Here is a 16,856-nt window from a genome sequence, read left to right as displayed (position 1 = left end):
GCCAATTCATTTTTGAATATTTGCGGAACCTAAGGATATATTATAAGAACCGTTTTGTTAATGACTTAACAATAAACAAATGATATTATGGTTTTATTTAATTATTTTGTTTTATTTTTACGACAATTGACAACGAAGCAAACGCCATCTATTGTGGCTCGAATGAACTCTGAACATCGACCCACGCGTAGTTCTGCACCTTGATGCTAGGTGGCACCAACATACTTTGAACAAAATTGATTTTTATTAAAAGCGAAACGCTAGTTAGTAGTTCAAAATTTACAACGTCACACTTAGTATTAATTTATATGGAGCACTAAACAAATCCCGCGACCGCGTCGCGCGACTGGTGGGCGGGGCCAGGGAGCGGCATGGCGACCGCGACCCGGTCGCTCCGGAGCCAGTGCCGTCGCGCGACGCAGGCGAGAAGCACATCAAAATGGCGTCGTTTTTACCGAGCGAGGATGAGATATTAGTCACACATAAAAACTGCGGGAAGACTGGCGATGTCGTAGTCGCTGACATCCGAAAGCTAGGGGTCGCCTTGCGACAGGCGACCATGGTCGCGTAGTCGCTGGTCGCAATCGCACGTCGCGGTTGCCGAAGAACCGAATGCTACCTTAATGGTCAAAATTTAACGCTATCCGTAACTTTAACTTTATTCGCCTGTTACACCTGTCAGTCTAGCGTGTGCGTTATGCGATGCAGTTCGAAATGATTTAATTTGACGGATAGAAACTAAAAAGTACTCATTAGGATTGCCCCTCGTCTGCGCTTGCCTTTAATATACTTATGTATGTACCTACTTAATCTACCAAGGCAATTTAGCACATTGTATTCTAGGCACAAACCATTTAAGGTTTAACGCAGTTGACTGCTTTTTGTGACAGATTTCTATCCGACAGACAGACAGTGACTGTCTCAGACATGGATACGTTTGAACTACAGTACCCGGCAGAAAATATTGTACATCGACCTTTAGAAAGAGATAGCGGTTTTGTAGAGCGGAACGCTGTCTCTGTCGTTGAGACCGACAAAATTTAGATAGGTATGATTGACCAAGACAACGCTCTACGAAGCCGAAACCTCTTTCTAAAGGTCGATATTTTCCGCCGGCTACTGTACTAAGTATTAGCTAAGTTTTCTAGCTTCTCTAATAGCCAATCATCTATAGGTAGCTCAAGTTTCTCTATTTATGGCAGCTATGAAATGCTGAAATATATGCTCCCGTTCGTGTCGCCCCTAAAAAAAATAAAAAATGGAAGCCTAAGCATCTCTGGTATATAGTGTGTTATCTATGGCCTAAGCTGCTAAAAATTAAAGGCTCAGCTGCTGAGCAGCAGCGGTCGCTCAGAAGACAGTAGCTATTCGGCGTCCAGCGATCGCGATTGCGATATCTACAAAATCAATTTCGATACGGTAGGTGTCATCGGCGATATTATTGATTTTATAATATTTTGATGCTGTTGCAACGTCTGTATCCGACCTTACTTGCTATACTGTATGCTTTGAACGTATTGTGTGCACATAGGCCACAGCATAACTACACAATATTAAACAGATCATCATTTTAATATCTTACACAACTGACATAAGGTCTAAATTTGCATGGATATAATGTCAAGAATAACAACGTACTCCGTACTCGATAATGTTTGCTTTACTAGGTACCTTCTTGTACTTTCTGTCATACAATAATACCTATTTATTTATTTTATTTTTATTATTCATGTACCAAAAATTGTAGTTACAAAGTAATAATAAATTAAGTTACATCGGAAATGCTTATCTCTAAACAGAGATTTCTTCCAGCTTCCCATTCAAGGTTGTGAGTAAGGCAATTCCTGTTTGCCTGAATGGTTCATGGAAATGTTTACATCACGTAGGTAATCGATATATCTACTGTTTACCCGATACTGTTCGGAGGAGGTCTATAGTACGCGACAGGTCGAGATGGCAATCGGGGTGAAGACGCCCCGAACACCCGCACAGCTCCCACGCTAATCAGATGCGGGATAGCGCGGATGACGTGCAGGTGTGTGGAGTGTCTCCCCACCTCATACCCTTATTACCATCTCGACCTGTCGTCACTTTGGTGGCACAGGTTTGTATCATGGTTTATACGTTAATGGTACTAGATGTCAGACTCAATCTGAGATGCCAAAAATCTTCCTGCGAGTTCCAACAATGGCTGAACAAATTAACTCAATCGGATAAACGATTCGCGAACATGAGCGATGTGCCTAGGCAGACACACAGCTGATGTTTTAGGTAAACAGATAGATAAACATTGATTTAATCATGATCATCAACCGATAGACGTCCACTGCTGGACATAGGTCTCTTGTAGGGACTTCCACACGCCACAGTCTTGCGCCGCCTGAATCCAGCGGCTCCCTGCGATTCGTCTGATGTCGTCCGTCCACCTAGTGGGGGGTCTTCCAACACTGCGTCTTCCGGTGCGAGGTCGCCATTCTAGCACCTTGGAACGCCAACGTCTATCGGTTTTACGAACTATGTGTCCTGCCCATTGCCACTTCAGCTTCGCAACCCGTTGAGCTATATCGGGTAGGTACTCTAGTTCTCCTACGTACGATTTCTGATTTGATCACGTAGAGAAACTCCAGGCATACATTGATTTACATACACCAATGTCAAAATAAATTTACATAAGTTGTCCAAACCTAGAAAAGTAATTGTTACACATATTTTATCTAATTTCTAATCTATATTCTAAATTCTATCTTTAAAAAATATAAAATTATTGAACAAGTTTTACTAATTGAAATCCTCAAAGCGGCAGGGCCGCGTTACGTGGGGGTGATGAACTCCATTTGAAATTATTAGAGATTTATTTTACTCCAACGACGACGACGAGGAGATCCAGTGGGATAAAAATAGCCCCTTGTATCAGCTTAACTAGACGAGATGGACGCGTTTGCTACATAAATAAGTTATTGTAATAACTTGTTTTGGTATTCAAGTCAGTGAGCGCAGAGCGACAAAGCAATTTGCAATGCTCAATTGTACTATCATAGTTTTTATCCAGAGGCCAGAGTCAGCCCAAGTTATTTTTATCGAGGCATTTTTGATAATAATACTAAACTAGCTTATGCTCGCGAGTTCGTTCGCGTGGACTACATAAATTTCAAACCCCCATTTAACCCACTTAGGGGTGTAATTTCGAAAAATCCTTTCTTAGTGGATACCTATTCTGTACAAAGAGCACACCCTCCAAATTGCATGTCTTTAGGACCAGCGGTTTAGGATGTGCGTTGATATATTATTATAAGTCAATCAGTCAGTCAGTCAGGACTTTAAATTTTATATGTATAGGTTAGGATAAAAGGAATTAGATATTAGGAGTGTATTAGGAATTGGAGTTAGGATTAGGAAGAGAGAAGATCCCCTCCGAGTTACATAATTTATAAGTAAACACATTATTATATTGTTTTTATTCTTAACATAAGGTTCTCGTTTTGCTTCCAGGTTTAGATCCCGCCCGACCTCTAGTGTCTATGTACGGCTCTCGTCTGTTTCGTCTAGGAAGAGATGACGCTTACTTTGTCCAAGTCATCCATACAAACGCTGGCTTTCTTGGGGAGAGCGGTTTGATAGGACATGCGGACTTTTGCGTCAACGGCGGAAGACTGCAACCAGGCTGTAGGGGGCATGTGATGCGTAAGTACCTACTTACTTAGTAAATTAGAAAAGGAATTCAAATGAACATTACCATTCTTCTACCACAGAACAGTGAGAAATCGAAAACATCCTTGTGTGGTCGACATGTAATTTACTTGTATGAAACGTTTTTTTGTTCAACGCTTCTGATACGAACCGCTTAAGTTTGGAAGTGTAACCGTCGTCCATGTCTCCTGCTACCTACCTTCAAGTACCTAACTTCAAGGCAAGAGTGAATAGCCATGCTCCAACCTAGACCTCATCATTGCTTTTTACTAAGCATGATGATAATTGTCGTCAAGAGCAAGCTATTCATGCAAAAAAAAACAGACAGACAACAAAGTGATCCTATAAGGGTTGCTTTATTTCTTTTGAGGCACGGAACCCTCAAAATTACTAAGTAGTGCCCGAATTCGAAATCCAGAATAGAATCCAACGTCTCGATCGCCGCGTTTACTCGTGTGTTTGTGTGTAATATATAATAGATGTAGAAACCTAATGGATACTTTGCAGATTTAAAGTACATAGCTAAATGCTTAGTTCAAGGAACACTAATGAAGATTATATAGGATCGTTATTCGTTCCTACAATAGAAACTACCAGAATTCAAATTATGGCTACTTCAGTAATTCTGCTCGTCATTGTCTTTATCTTCTACGAGTGGGTTCTTATCACAGGTTCTTATCAGATTCGTTTGTGTATTAACATTCATTCTACTTATATGATAAGCTAACAGTTCTATCATTGATGTTTAAATACATAAATAAGTCTGCAAAGGATAATTTAGAAAAAGAAAAACTTAATGATTTTAGGTAATAGGTATCTACATTCTATGAAAAACCGTCATGAAATCATGAAATTAAATAGTTTTGATTAACTACTAATTTTATAATACAATACAATACTTTTCATAAATTAAGGTAGACCAGCTTACTTTTGAAATACATATTTATCAAGTACCCATTTATTTACTAGTTACTAGATGTGTCCGCATGCATTTCATTATCATCATCTACTGATAGACGTCCACTGCTGGACACAGATTCCTTATAGGGACTTCCACACACCGCGGTCTTGCGCCGCCTGAATCCAGCGGCTCCCTGCGACTCGTCAGATGTCATCCGTCCACCTAGCAGGGGAACTTCTTCGAACGCTGCACCTACCGGTGCGAAGTCGCCATTGCAGCACCTTGGGATCCCAAAGATTTAGGTTTTTTAAAATCCTGTGGGAATTTTTTGATTTCCCGGGATTTAAGTAGCCTATATGCATATCCGGGATGCAAGTTATCTCTGTATCAAATATATGGTGCCCACGACTGCATCCATGTGGATTTAGATTTATAAAAATCCCAGGGGAAATGTTTCTTTTTCCGGGACAAGCCTATTATTATTTATTATCCCGGACAATCCCGGCATGTAAGCTAACTGTACCTATACTTACCTTTCATCTAAATTAGTTGCGAATGAATTGAGAAAAGCGAGCAGACAGACAGACAGACTTTCGCATTCTAATTAAATTATTAGTGTGGATTTATTAGTTAATACAAAATCAGCTTCTCGTAAATCAGTTGCCCGAGTTTAACAACTTACTGTTAATAACAATTTTTATTGCAGTAGGATACCTACTATATAGAGTTGCTAAGTGCTTACGATAATAACATGCATTTCTGTATTTTATACCTGGACGATAGGTGCAAAACATTGTAGTTAAGTATCTACATTTTAAACTATAGGTTACGAGTATTATCTAATCTGTGTGAGCTATAGGTACCAACAGATAGGTAAACAAATTAAGTAATTTTAATTTGTGTTTAATAATATTTACATAATCTTATCGTTTTGACTTAGTACCTAGGTATAATGAATCCATTCGTATAAATAAATTAACGTTTTCTTATAACATGATATGAAATATGCACATTTCATACCCTGTACATTGATTCGAAAGTTAAACATCCTGGACAGTATTACAACTGTCCAGAAAAGCAAGTGTGAAATATCATCGTTTCATCATCCTAATTCCTAATCCTAATCCTAATATTATAATATTATCATAAATGTGAAAGTGTGGATGTTTGGATGTTTGTTACTCAATCACGCAAAAACGGCTGAACGGTATTGGATGAAATTTGGAATGGAGATAGATTATACCCTGGATTAACATTTAACACATAGGCAACTTTTTATCCCAGAAAATCAAAGAGTCCCCACGGGATTTTTAAAAACCTAAATCCATGCGGACGAAGTCGCAGGCATCATCTAGTTATCTATAAACGCGGCAACAGAAATAATACATCATCTGTGAAAATCACATGGACGGACAGCGGAGTCTTAGTTCCCCGTTTTATCCTTTGCGTACGGAACCCTAAAAATGAAATGTTACTGTTTATTTATAGGTGTAGCCCGCTGCAGCCACTTCATGAGCTCCTGCTACTTCGCAGCAGCCATACGCCGACGTATAAAGATGGTAGGCGTGCCCTGCGACTCCACGTGTCCCAAGCAAGGCCACTGGGGCCTGCGGTACGACCGCCAAGTGGTCAGAGTTGATGAGGATATTCCTGAGACGTAAGTTTGAAGAAACCTAAAGAATAGATTTTGGAAGGAACAACGGCAGGGACTTGCGAGTTGCGACTGCAGAGTACAAATTATTAGTTCATGACCACAATTTTTTTTTTTTAGTGTGATGTAACCATAAATTTACGGTTTTCATATTTTTCCCCTTATGTCTGCTATAAGACCTACCTACCTAAAAAATTTCATGATTCTAGGTCAATGGGAAGTACCCTGTAGGTTTCTTAACAGACCGACAGACAGACAACAAAGTGATCCTATAAGGGCTCCGTTTTTCCTTTTGAGGTACGGAACCCTAAAAAATGCTCTAGAAACAAATATCTGTGTGTTATAGTTTGCCAGATTTCTGTAAATTGTGCAGTTGTTGTTGAAATTTCTCTATGACATAGGTTTTCAAAAATTCCATCACAGCGAGGTCGGGCGGGTCAGCTAGTAAAAAGTAAATATACCTATACATAAAAGTAATAACGTTTTATGTTTGCAGATCACGAGGGATGTACTGTGTTCGAGTAGAGCGAGAAGAAAATTGTCCATTCGACTAACAAAATCAAATTAATGAAGTGAAATTAATTTATTAAGTACTGAATACCTAGATAGTTTAATGTAAAAGTGAACATTGCAAAAATAAGGTATCTATTTAAGTATATAAATAAAATAAAGTACAAATGGAAGCTAGAATCCAAAATTTATCAGATTTCAGTTACCTCTAAAGTACAAAATATATGCCGCACCTACAGTTACAATTATACTTAAATTAGACCTACTCCCAAACTAGGAGGCCCGTATCTTAGGCGTCAGTGTACCCTATTATAATTATTTATAACCAAGACGTATAACATTTTCTAGAATTAAAAAAAAAATTGTAATAGACACAGGGAGAACATAATACATAATCATAATTTTAATAACCGCGGTGAACTTGGTAAATAAAAAACAAGTTCACGGTTATTAAAATTATGAAAAATAAATAAAATAATTTAATAATTCATTTATGTACCAGAAAGATTCCAATGTACCTAATACGTAGGAACTTAAATTTTACATATTATTAAATAAAACATATTTGTCACTTTATAAGATTGATAAGGTATTAAAATAATAATTTATTTTGAAAATGGTTTTATTTTTATGGAAAAAAACATGAAACAAACTTTCTCTAAAAAAAAATTCAGAAAACCCACAGTTATTTAGCTTTATTCTTCGGAGAAAATGTCACTGCTATAATAACACAAGAAAAGTTGCATTTGTCATTGTAGAATATTGATTTGAACGTAAGGCTTCCGTATAGAAACATACCACCATAATATTTCTGCGCAATATCTTCAATATCGATTTTCAAACTGTAATTACCCTGAAAAAGTTTAATGATGCGGTAAGTAATTATTTTAATTTTAATTCATATTGTAGTGAAATAGTTTTTAGTATTTATCTGACGAACAGGATACTTATATTGATTGTATTATTTAGGGGGAAAAAGTCATGGTCAATGGTTAGTGCTGCGGTCTTATAAGTGGGAGTTCCCGGGTTCGATTACCAGCAGCTGCAATTTGGCTGTGGATAGTTACCACTCTAACAGCAAAGCCGTGCCAAGCGATTTAGCGATCCGGCAATCCCTTCCAAGTTCGCCCGTTTCCATCTTAGACTACATCGTCACTTACGAGGTGAGATCGCAATCAAGGGCTAACTTGTATCGGAATAAAAAAAAAGTTCGTCTAGTATTTTTCAGACTAGTAATTCTGTTTCAAATAGACAAATGTATCGAACTGATATTATAATAAACTTCAACTTTATGATATAGGTCACAAAGAATTCTATCTCAAGAGTACGCATATACAAGGTTTTGCATGAAAACAAAATCGTAAAATGTAGGACAGGGGAATGCTTTGTTGTGATTGGTGGACTCAAAAGCCAAACGGGCGTGGGCCTATTTTTATGCTAAGCAACTGCATAAGCTTGGCGATCGGGGGTGGTTGGCTATTTTTAGGCGTCTACAGGTGGTGATCTGTGGTCTACAGTAGGGTAAGTAAATTGTGATAAGCATGACTATACCTTTTTGAATTCGCAATTCTGACTAACATTGTATATTTGTTGGAAGAGTGGCTTCATAAATAGATGGTCGCAAGGTTTCTTCATCTGCAATCTTAATAACGGCTTATTGTTCATCATTGCCTCGACCTTACCCTGTGTGGGATTAGTAATTCGGTTTAACAACTCCTTGAGTTATATTGTTAACTAGTTGATGCTCGCCACTTCATCCGCGTAGATTAAAGTTTTTCTGAAAATCCCGTAAAAACTCTTTGATTTTCTGCAGTAAAAAGTAGCTATGCCAGTCTCCGAGATGTTAGCCATTTCTGTGGGTACCAAATTTCATAAAAATCGCCGTGAGCCGTTAAAAATCCCGTGGGAATTTATTTTGATTTTTCGGGATAAAAAGCAGCCTTTGTCCGTCCCCGGGATGTAAGCTAAGACTGTAGGTACCAAATTTCATCGAACTCGGTTTTAACGGGACAGGCCGTGAAAAGCTAGCAGACAGCTACAATTTCCCATTTATAATAATAGTTTATTTATAAGTATTGATGGATATACAGTTAGTAACGGATAAAAAAATTTGTTAAGTATACTTTACCCGGTTTGGTATAACGTCCTCCGTAATTTGCGCGTCTATTAAAAGGTTCGTATCGTTTTCAAATCTTGCAGTCATGTTGATACAGTCATTTCGTTTTGGGCCCTTACATACTCCCAAATCAGTTATTTTTAGTATGAATTCTCCCTGAGGAAATAAAAGATACTTATATAGGTAGATTTTTAGGGTTCCGTACCTCAAAAGGAAAAACGGAACCCTTATGTCACATGGTTGTCCTGTCTGTCTGACTGTCTTTCGATAAACCTACAGAGTACTTCCCGTTGACCTACAATCATGAAATTTGGTCTTTTAGTACACGCAAGGGAAAAAATTAGAATATCGTCAATTTGTGGTTACATCACAAAAAAATATTAAAATGTGTTCATGAACAAATATAATTAATATTTTCAACTTTCAAAGTAAGATTACTATACTGTGTGGTATCATATGAAAGGGCTTTACTTGAACATTCTAAAACAGATTTTCATTTATTTTAATGCTAAATAGTTTTTTATTTATCGTACAAAATGTCGAAAAAATACGACTGTAGTGCGGAACTGTGTGACTAATATTCTAGCCAGGCTACGCCACTGGGCTATGTAAGCGCCACCTCTGGAATCAACTGTCACTTCTGAGACAACAATAATAAAAATAAAATATAATGTAAGTAGGTACATTAATTTATGTGCATAATACCTATACTTATATTTGGAGCACATACTCACATAACTTTGTGGTGTATTACAGTGACATAAGAAAATAACATGGAAAATAATAACAAAAGTACAGATACTTGTAAATGTATTCTGCGACATTTTGTATATTTTTGTACAAACTCCGACAATAGTATGTAAGTATTTTGTACGAATGTAATATGTACCAAACAATTAAGATGGTAAATAAAAGATAGGGACCTTATTATGTTTAATTTGCCATGAACTTAATCACGGTGCTATTTTAATAAAACCTCTTTTAAATGTACCTAATTTAGGTAAACGGTGCTATAACCGGCAGTACCTATTAAGTACATGGAATTATTTTAATAGGTAGGTACTAGTTACAAAAGAAAACTATAATTATACATACAGAAAAAACTTATCACTAAAAAATTTACATTTACAAAAAATATACGCCGTCCAAATGGTCATTTATGGGCATTGTGCCCAAAACACTGGCGCTATTACCTCGCTGAACGGCAAGGCTCAACCGTTGAGCTAAATAAGCACCAGCTCAAGGGTCACCAGACGCGTGGATCAGCTTTTGGGACACGACGTTTATAAAAGCTTTAGGTACTAGTTTAGATAAATGATCCATAATCTTTTTCTCTATAAAAAATTTAAAGTCCTGACTGACTGACTGACTGACTCACATATAACGCACAGCCACAACCGCTGGTCTTAGAGACATGAAAGGAGGGTGTGTTCTTTGTAAAGAGTAGGTAGGTAGGTATTTGTAGGTAGGTAGGTATAGGTAGGTAGGGTATAAATTAATGCAGTCCACGCGGACGAAGTCGCGAGCATAAGTTAGTACAATATAATTTATGAAGTTTTATATAGGTCGTTACGACGTTCGGCCTCCTAGTCGGGAGGTCCAGGATTGGCTCCTCTAACATTTCGAAGTTAAGTGCATTTAAAGAAATTAAATATGCCTCGCTTTAAAGGGGAAGGAAAATATCGTGAGGTAACTTGCATGCCTAACAGTTCTCTATAACGTTCTCTAAGGTGTGTGAAGTCTGCCAATCCACACTTGGCCAGCATGGTTGATTATGGCAAACGTCCTTCTCATTTTGAGAGGAGATCCGTGCTAAGCAGTGAGCCGGCGATGGGTTGTTGACGATGATGATAATACAGACATCCACAAACAGATATTCTCATCAAATTAACAAAACAACACAGCAACCGTGGCGGCGCGGCGAGTTATATGCGAAAATTGAAAATTGGATTATTAAAATCAAACTCCTCAATAGTCTCAATAGCTCAACGGTTAAAAGAGCGGACTGAAATCCAAAATATCAACGGTTCAAACTCCACCCATTGCACTATTTTATCGTACCAACTCCTGGCACAAGCTTTACGCTTAGTTGGAGGGGAAAGGCGGATTTAGGATCACTTTGTTGTCTGTCTGTCTGTCTGTCTGTCTGTCTGTCTGTCTGTCTGTCTGTCTGTCTGTCTGTCTGTCTGTCTGTCTGTCTGTCAAGAAACCTACAGGGTACTTCCCGTTGACCTAGAATCATGAAATTTGGCAGGTATAGGTAGATCTTACAGCTGACATTTGGGGAAAAATCTGAAAACCGTGAATTTAGGGTTAGATCACACAAAAAAAAATTAAATTGTGGTCATGAACTAATAATTAGTATTTTCAACTTTCGAAGTGAGTGATTATATCAAGTGAGGTATCATATGAAAGGTCTTCACCTTTACATTCTAAAACAGATTTTTATTTATTTTTATGCATCATAGTTTTTGAATTATCGTACAAAATGTTGAAAAAATACGACTGTAGTACGGAACCCTCATTGCGCGAGCCTGACTCGCACTTGGCCGGTTTTTTTTATATAATTACGCTAATATTCTTAAAAACATACTCATCTGCACTGGTGACAGAAGGGCTGGCTCATTTTTTGCGCAACGGATCAGCCTGGCTGTCCAGCGCGGAAATGCAGCCAATATTCTTGTCACCATTCCACGCGGGCATAATTTATATAGTAATTAAATAAGGCTAGCTTTTAAGTTTTATTGTAATATTTTCATTAAAAAAAAACTAATGAAACATATAGATAGATTTTATTTTCACATAATATATTGTTGATTGTTTCATTAACTATTCTTCGAGAATATGTTCCATTCTTTGGAGTACTTACTAAGCAAAAGCTTTTGAAAATCAAGCCGCAAAGGGATGACTTGCGGTTAGCTTTAGCGGTACCTATGTGGAAACACAGAACTATTAAAAATTCTAGTCAACGTAGTTATTTTACTGAATTCTGGGTCTAAGAGAAGCGAAATACCTCTGTTACTCCTAGATCAATGAAAATACTTGTCAAATAATAAAAATACTGGTTTTCTTTCGTCTTTCGTCATATTGAAGGTTCCTATCTTATAGTAATAATTCTAAGGAAGGATCTGGGAGTTCACAGTCTGCGACATGCCAGTAAAAGGAAAGGAATCACGAAACCTAGCTTCGTCTAACTATACACTGGTGTGCTTTCAACTTGCGCTGCCGAAGTAATGAATGGACTAGCGTATAGTATTAATTTTTAATTTATTTTATTAAAGTCTTGCGTGTGCGTCACAAACAAGGCAGCGGATGCTAGAGATTGTGTGAGTTATGACGTGCACCACAGGGTTTGATGCATGCACTATTGCCAGCGAGTATAAGGCATGAGCACAGCATACATCTGGGCTGGGTAGGTAGCGCATACGTCTGATGCAAGTTTAAAACGCACCAGTGTAGTTAGACTTGCATTAAAGAACGTAGAGGAAAAGTATTTAATTGCTTAATTTTCATTTATTGATTATATTAAAGACGTCGCTATGGACTTTTCTTGGGAGACAGAATGGCTTCTATAAGTATGCAAAAGAAATTACATTTGTCATTGTATATTAGAGCTTTGAATGTCAGGTTTCCGTAAAAAAACATTCCACCGTAGTACTCCTGTGCCAGTCTTTCGATGTCGAAGCTCATGTTATAAAGCCCCTGAAAATTATAATAGGTAGTTAGGACTTTTAGGTATGAGCTAGGTAACTTTTATTAGGGCGGGTTTCCACCAAAGCGGAGCGGACAGGAGATAGGCGGAGACGAGCAGTGGCACTCAGCATCATCCTAATTTCACCTACTTAAACATATTACAATCAAAGAAAACTATGATTAAATTTAAACTTTTTCGCTGTATTAACTGTCTTTTACATTAAGTTTTTTTTTTAGTATTTGGATAATATTTGTGAATGAAGAAAATCTATACTTAATAATAATTGAACATAATTATTAATTTTGGTAGCTAGTTACCAACTAAGCAAAATTATTGTTGTTGATTTTCCACAAATGTTTTTGAAAAAAGTCAGTATTTTACTCAAATTAAGGTTTCACATGCTGTCCCAGAATTATTTAAAGATAGATAGCCACCAAACTCATATTTTGACATTACTGGTTTCTCCCTTGCTGCTTCATTGAGTGACATTAAAATATTTTTTTGTAGAAAACCTTAAATGGATTAATATAAAATATGTCAAATGAGCTCGGTGGCTACATTCTACGGCATTCATGAGTAAGCGAATCAGTAGGCTGGTACCACAAGATAGGTTTTAATAACTCCTTCACAAAAACACACTTGCCTTTTGGATTTCACACTCCTGAGTTGCATTTAGCAGTTTCTGAATTAATGGCTTTAAGAAAATATGATCGCAAGGTTTCTTCAACTGCATTCTTACTAGAAGCTGTCCGTTGACCATTATTGAGATTTTACCCTACAAATCAATTTTTATTTTTTTACAATACTCTATCGATTACTTAATTTTAATAATCTCAGATTACCGAATGAGTAGGTATCGACGGAAAAAACGTACGAAATTTTTAACTGGGAGTTTAAATTAATGTAGGTACTTAATATGTATGTATCTACAGATTAAAAAATCTTTTTTAATATTTTTTTTTTCGAAAGTGAAGTCCCTCTGCCAAAACAGTTTATCTCCACCAGTCTGGTAATTTATGTTTTTGTATTAAACAACATTAAATTATGCTTCAATATAAATAACATAATAAAATTACCCGATTAGGTATCACGTTGCTCTTTACGTCCATACTTAACAACATTCTCTTTCCGTTTTCTATGTTCACTGCTGTGTTACAGCAGTCATATCGTTTTGGACCCTTACACATCACGACATTAGATACGTCGTAATTGAATGAACCCTGTGTCACAAATTAAGATTAATTAAAAAGCCTGACCAGAAATCATTTTGATAGGTTGTAGGTAAATTTATTTACACAAAAGAGGAGATGTATAGCTAAAGAATCAAATAGGTTGGTACCTATACACTTGTGATCTACTCACAATTTTTAATTTTATTTATTGATATGTAAACCTTAATGGCAATGTTTTTGACGTTTTTGACCGAATACACACACACACTGTTGTAATTTTATTATTGTATATACATTTATTCTAAATATATTCTGTTAATTAAGTTTTCATTATAATTTTAAGTAATCTCTTGTGGCCTTCTGTTAAAACTAGATTTAAATTTAAATAATAATTATGTATTTACGCTGTTAATTACTTACTTTCAAATAAACAAAAAAAATATATATATATCGATGATAACTATTGATAAACACAGTTGCAATCGATAGTAAATAGCATTGATGTTGAAACCAGCCTTTAGCTCTAAAAAACTTATATAATTTATATTTTTACCATATTTTTAACCGACTTCAAAAAAAGGAGGAGGTTCTCAATTCGTCGGAATCTTTTTTTTTTTTTTTTTTTTAATGTAATGTTCCCCGATTACTCGAAGACGCCTGGACCGATTTTGAAAATTCTTTTTTTGTTTGAAAGGGTATACTTCAAAGTTGGTCCCATTTAAATTTGGTGAAGATCTGATGAACATCTTCGAAGATAGATACTGGAACTCCTCCACGGATAAGAGTAAATTGCTCGCGATCAGAGTAATAGCTTAGTAAACAGTAGATTTTTAACCAGTCATAGCATAATTCCATGGGGCCACTAAAAATTGTGAAATAAATTTTTTTACAAAAAAAATAAAAACCGACTTCGATACACAAACACTAAAAATTGAAAAATAATTTAATTTATTACCGAATATATTATGTATACAAGAGTTAATATAGTTCCATAATAATATTTTTTGGGGTCGGTGCCAATGAGGTGCCATTGTGGAGTCTCATAAAAATATGAAGTCTAGACGATTCGCGCAGCTAAAGCTAATTGGCACCGGCACCAAAAAGTATTATTATGGAACTATATTAACTCTTGTATACATAATATATTCGGTAATAAATTAAATTATTTTTCAATTTTTAGTGTTTGTGTATCGAAGTCGGTTTTTATTTTTTTTGTAAATATTTTTTATTACTTACAAAATTCTTGTGAGAGCTTGAATAACCTAAATAAATAACGTGAAGAATAATAAAAAGGATACAAACTATAGTTTTCTTAAACATTGTACAATTTTTACGTGTTTACAGGTATTTAAACCAGGGCCATGTAGGTACCTACGTGCAATTGTTATTTTAAATAAAATATTTATAATATGATTATTGAACCACTCACAATAGACGTAAATACCACACCTACCTAAATTAATATCTGTTCAATTTGCCATGAAAATATAACTATGGCATTATTTTAATAAAGTCTCATTACGAGTACAATTTACATGCTTGTGGCTTCATCAATTAGGTACTGTTGGCTTAGCACTAACTCATGCATAACATAAATAACAAACATATCTAATTTGAATCTTATTTCATCATCATCATGATCAACCCATACACATACACTACAGAGCACGGGTCTCCTCTCAGAGAGGAGGCTTTTGGCCATAGTCTACCACGCTGGCCATGTGCGGATTGGTAGACTTCACACACCTTTGAGAACATTATGAAGAACTCTCAGGCATGCAGGTTTTCTCATGATGTTTTCCTTCACCGTTAAAGCAAGTGATATTTAATTACCTAAAATGGACATAACTCCGAAAAGTTAGTGGTGCGTGCCCCGGATCGAACCCCCGACCTTCGATTAGAAGGCGGACCGTCCTAACTACATACTAGGCTATCACAGCTTAAATTATTCTTGAATGAAGCTTGGGGAATCTTATTTAGTTCAGTTTTATTTCATTCAATTGATAAGAAATATTTTATACATTTGTAACGCTTAATTAGTATATACGTATATAATTACTTAGCACTAGATGATGCCCACGACTCCATCCGCGTGGATTCAAGTTATTAAAAATCCCGTGGGAACTCTTTGATTTTCCGGGATGAAAAGTAGCCTATGTCCTTCCCCAGGATGTAAGCTACCTCTGTACCAAATTTTGTCACAAAGGTTGAGTGGATAGACCGTAAAAGGCTGGCAGACAGACAGACAGACGTGATTGTAGGATAAATCAACAAACAAAAACACTTTCGCATTTATAATATTAGTAATACTAGCTGATGCCCGCGACTTCGTCCGCGTGGAATTAGGTTTTTAAAAATCCCGTAGGAACTCTTTGATTTTCCGGGATAAAAATTAGCCTATGTCACTCTCCAGGTTTTTAACTATACCCATGCAAAAAAATCACGTCGCACCGTTGCTTCGTTGCGACGTGATTGAAGGATAAATCAACAAACAAACACACTTTCGCATTTATAATATTAGTAATATTAATAATACTATCACAGTGATTTATGACATAACTGTTTGTTATGAAGACAATTGATGTGTTTATCAAATATGAATAATTATCGTATCAGGTAAAGCAATAATATCTTCACACTCAATGCTATAACATATATTCGTAAATCGTAGCTAATAAAGAACTTGAAAAAAAAAGTTCGGTGACTTGGTAGTTCCTGAGACTTTGAGTGATATAATTATGTGTTGCTTTTAGATTACCTATGTAAGTAGTTTATGAATTGAGAATTTATCTAAATAAATAAAACATTGAGAATTTCACACATACTAGGTACCTACTACATACATAATATAATGTAAAATAAGGATACAAAGGCAGTTATTATGGAAATTTACTAAGGCTCGGAGAGAGATTTCAACCCAACCATTTTCTGAACCAATCAACTTTCAATTTTCAATAAAACTTCTAAATTTCCTACGACACTAAATTTAGTCTCGTCGGTCTTAAGATCAAATAGGTATACCTAGTAGGTACAGTCAGCAACAAAGCTAGGTTTGCACCCGTCCATAGTCGCTTGTACTGGCGAGTGCAAGCCTTACTGTACGTACTGGTTGACTAAGTTGGGCT

At 36.3% G+C, this 16,856-nt stretch overlaps 2 protein-coding genes and 1 long non-coding RNA gene across 11 annotated transcripts in view; 1 reads left to right on the top strand and 2 right to left on the bottom strand.

Annotated features, from left to right (window-relative positions):
- Window positions 1–7,357, top strand: part of LOC117984234 (phospholipase A1) — a 44,449-nt gene extending 37,092 nt beyond the window's left edge. For 6 of the 9 annotated variants that reach the window (XM_069500225.1, XM_069500228.1, XM_069500229.1 and 3 more), the window contains 3 exons: window positions 3,490–3,681; window positions 6,077–6,245; window positions 6,736–7,356. In XM_069500225.1, the coding sequence (XP_069356326.1) occupies window positions 3,490–3,681; window positions 6,077–6,245; window positions 6,736–6,793 (419 nt within the window). In that variant the 3' untranslated portion in view covers window positions 6,794–7,356. Of the gene's footprint in view, window positions 1–3,489; window positions 3,682–6,076; window positions 6,246–6,735 lie in introns of all 9 variants that reach the window. The other 3 variants (XM_069500222.1, XM_069500221.1, XM_069500224.1) reach the window with 1 other exon arrangement.
- Window positions 7,327–9,727, bottom strand: LOC138402660 (uncharacterized). Its single transcript, XM_069500233.1, has 4 exons — window positions 9,600–9,727; window positions 8,878–9,021; window positions 8,301–8,432; window positions 7,327–7,602 (listed from the first exon to the last, which is right to left on the bottom strand). The coding sequence occupies exons 1-4, from the start codon at window positions 9,687–9,689 to the stop codon at window positions 7,435–7,437; spliced, it is 534 nt and encodes a 177-aa protein (XP_069356334.1). The 5' UTR covers window positions 9,690–9,727; the 3' UTR covers window positions 7,327–7,434.
- A 2,640-nt stretch (window positions 9,728–12,367) lies between these two features.
- On the bottom strand, window positions 12,368–13,860 carry LOC117984233 (uncharacterized). The gene is made up of 3 exons (XR_011237042.1): window positions 13,636–13,860; window positions 13,203–13,334; window positions 12,368–12,567 (listed from the first exon to the last, which is right to left on the bottom strand). It is a non-coding gene; the product is annotated as an uncharacterized lncRNA (long non-coding RNA).
- Window positions 13,861–16,856: the final 2,996 nt, after the last annotated feature.

Source organism: Maniola hyperantus, chromosome 8 (assembly GCF_902806685.2).
Source record: "Maniola hyperantus chromosome 8, iAphHyp1.2, whole genome shotgun sequence".
Classification (NCBI taxonomy): Eukaryota; Metazoa; Arthropoda; class Insecta; order Lepidoptera; family Nymphalidae; genus Maniola; species Maniola hyperantus.
Note: the sequence above shows the minus strand (reverse complement) of the source record. Positions and strands in the feature narration are given on the sequence as shown.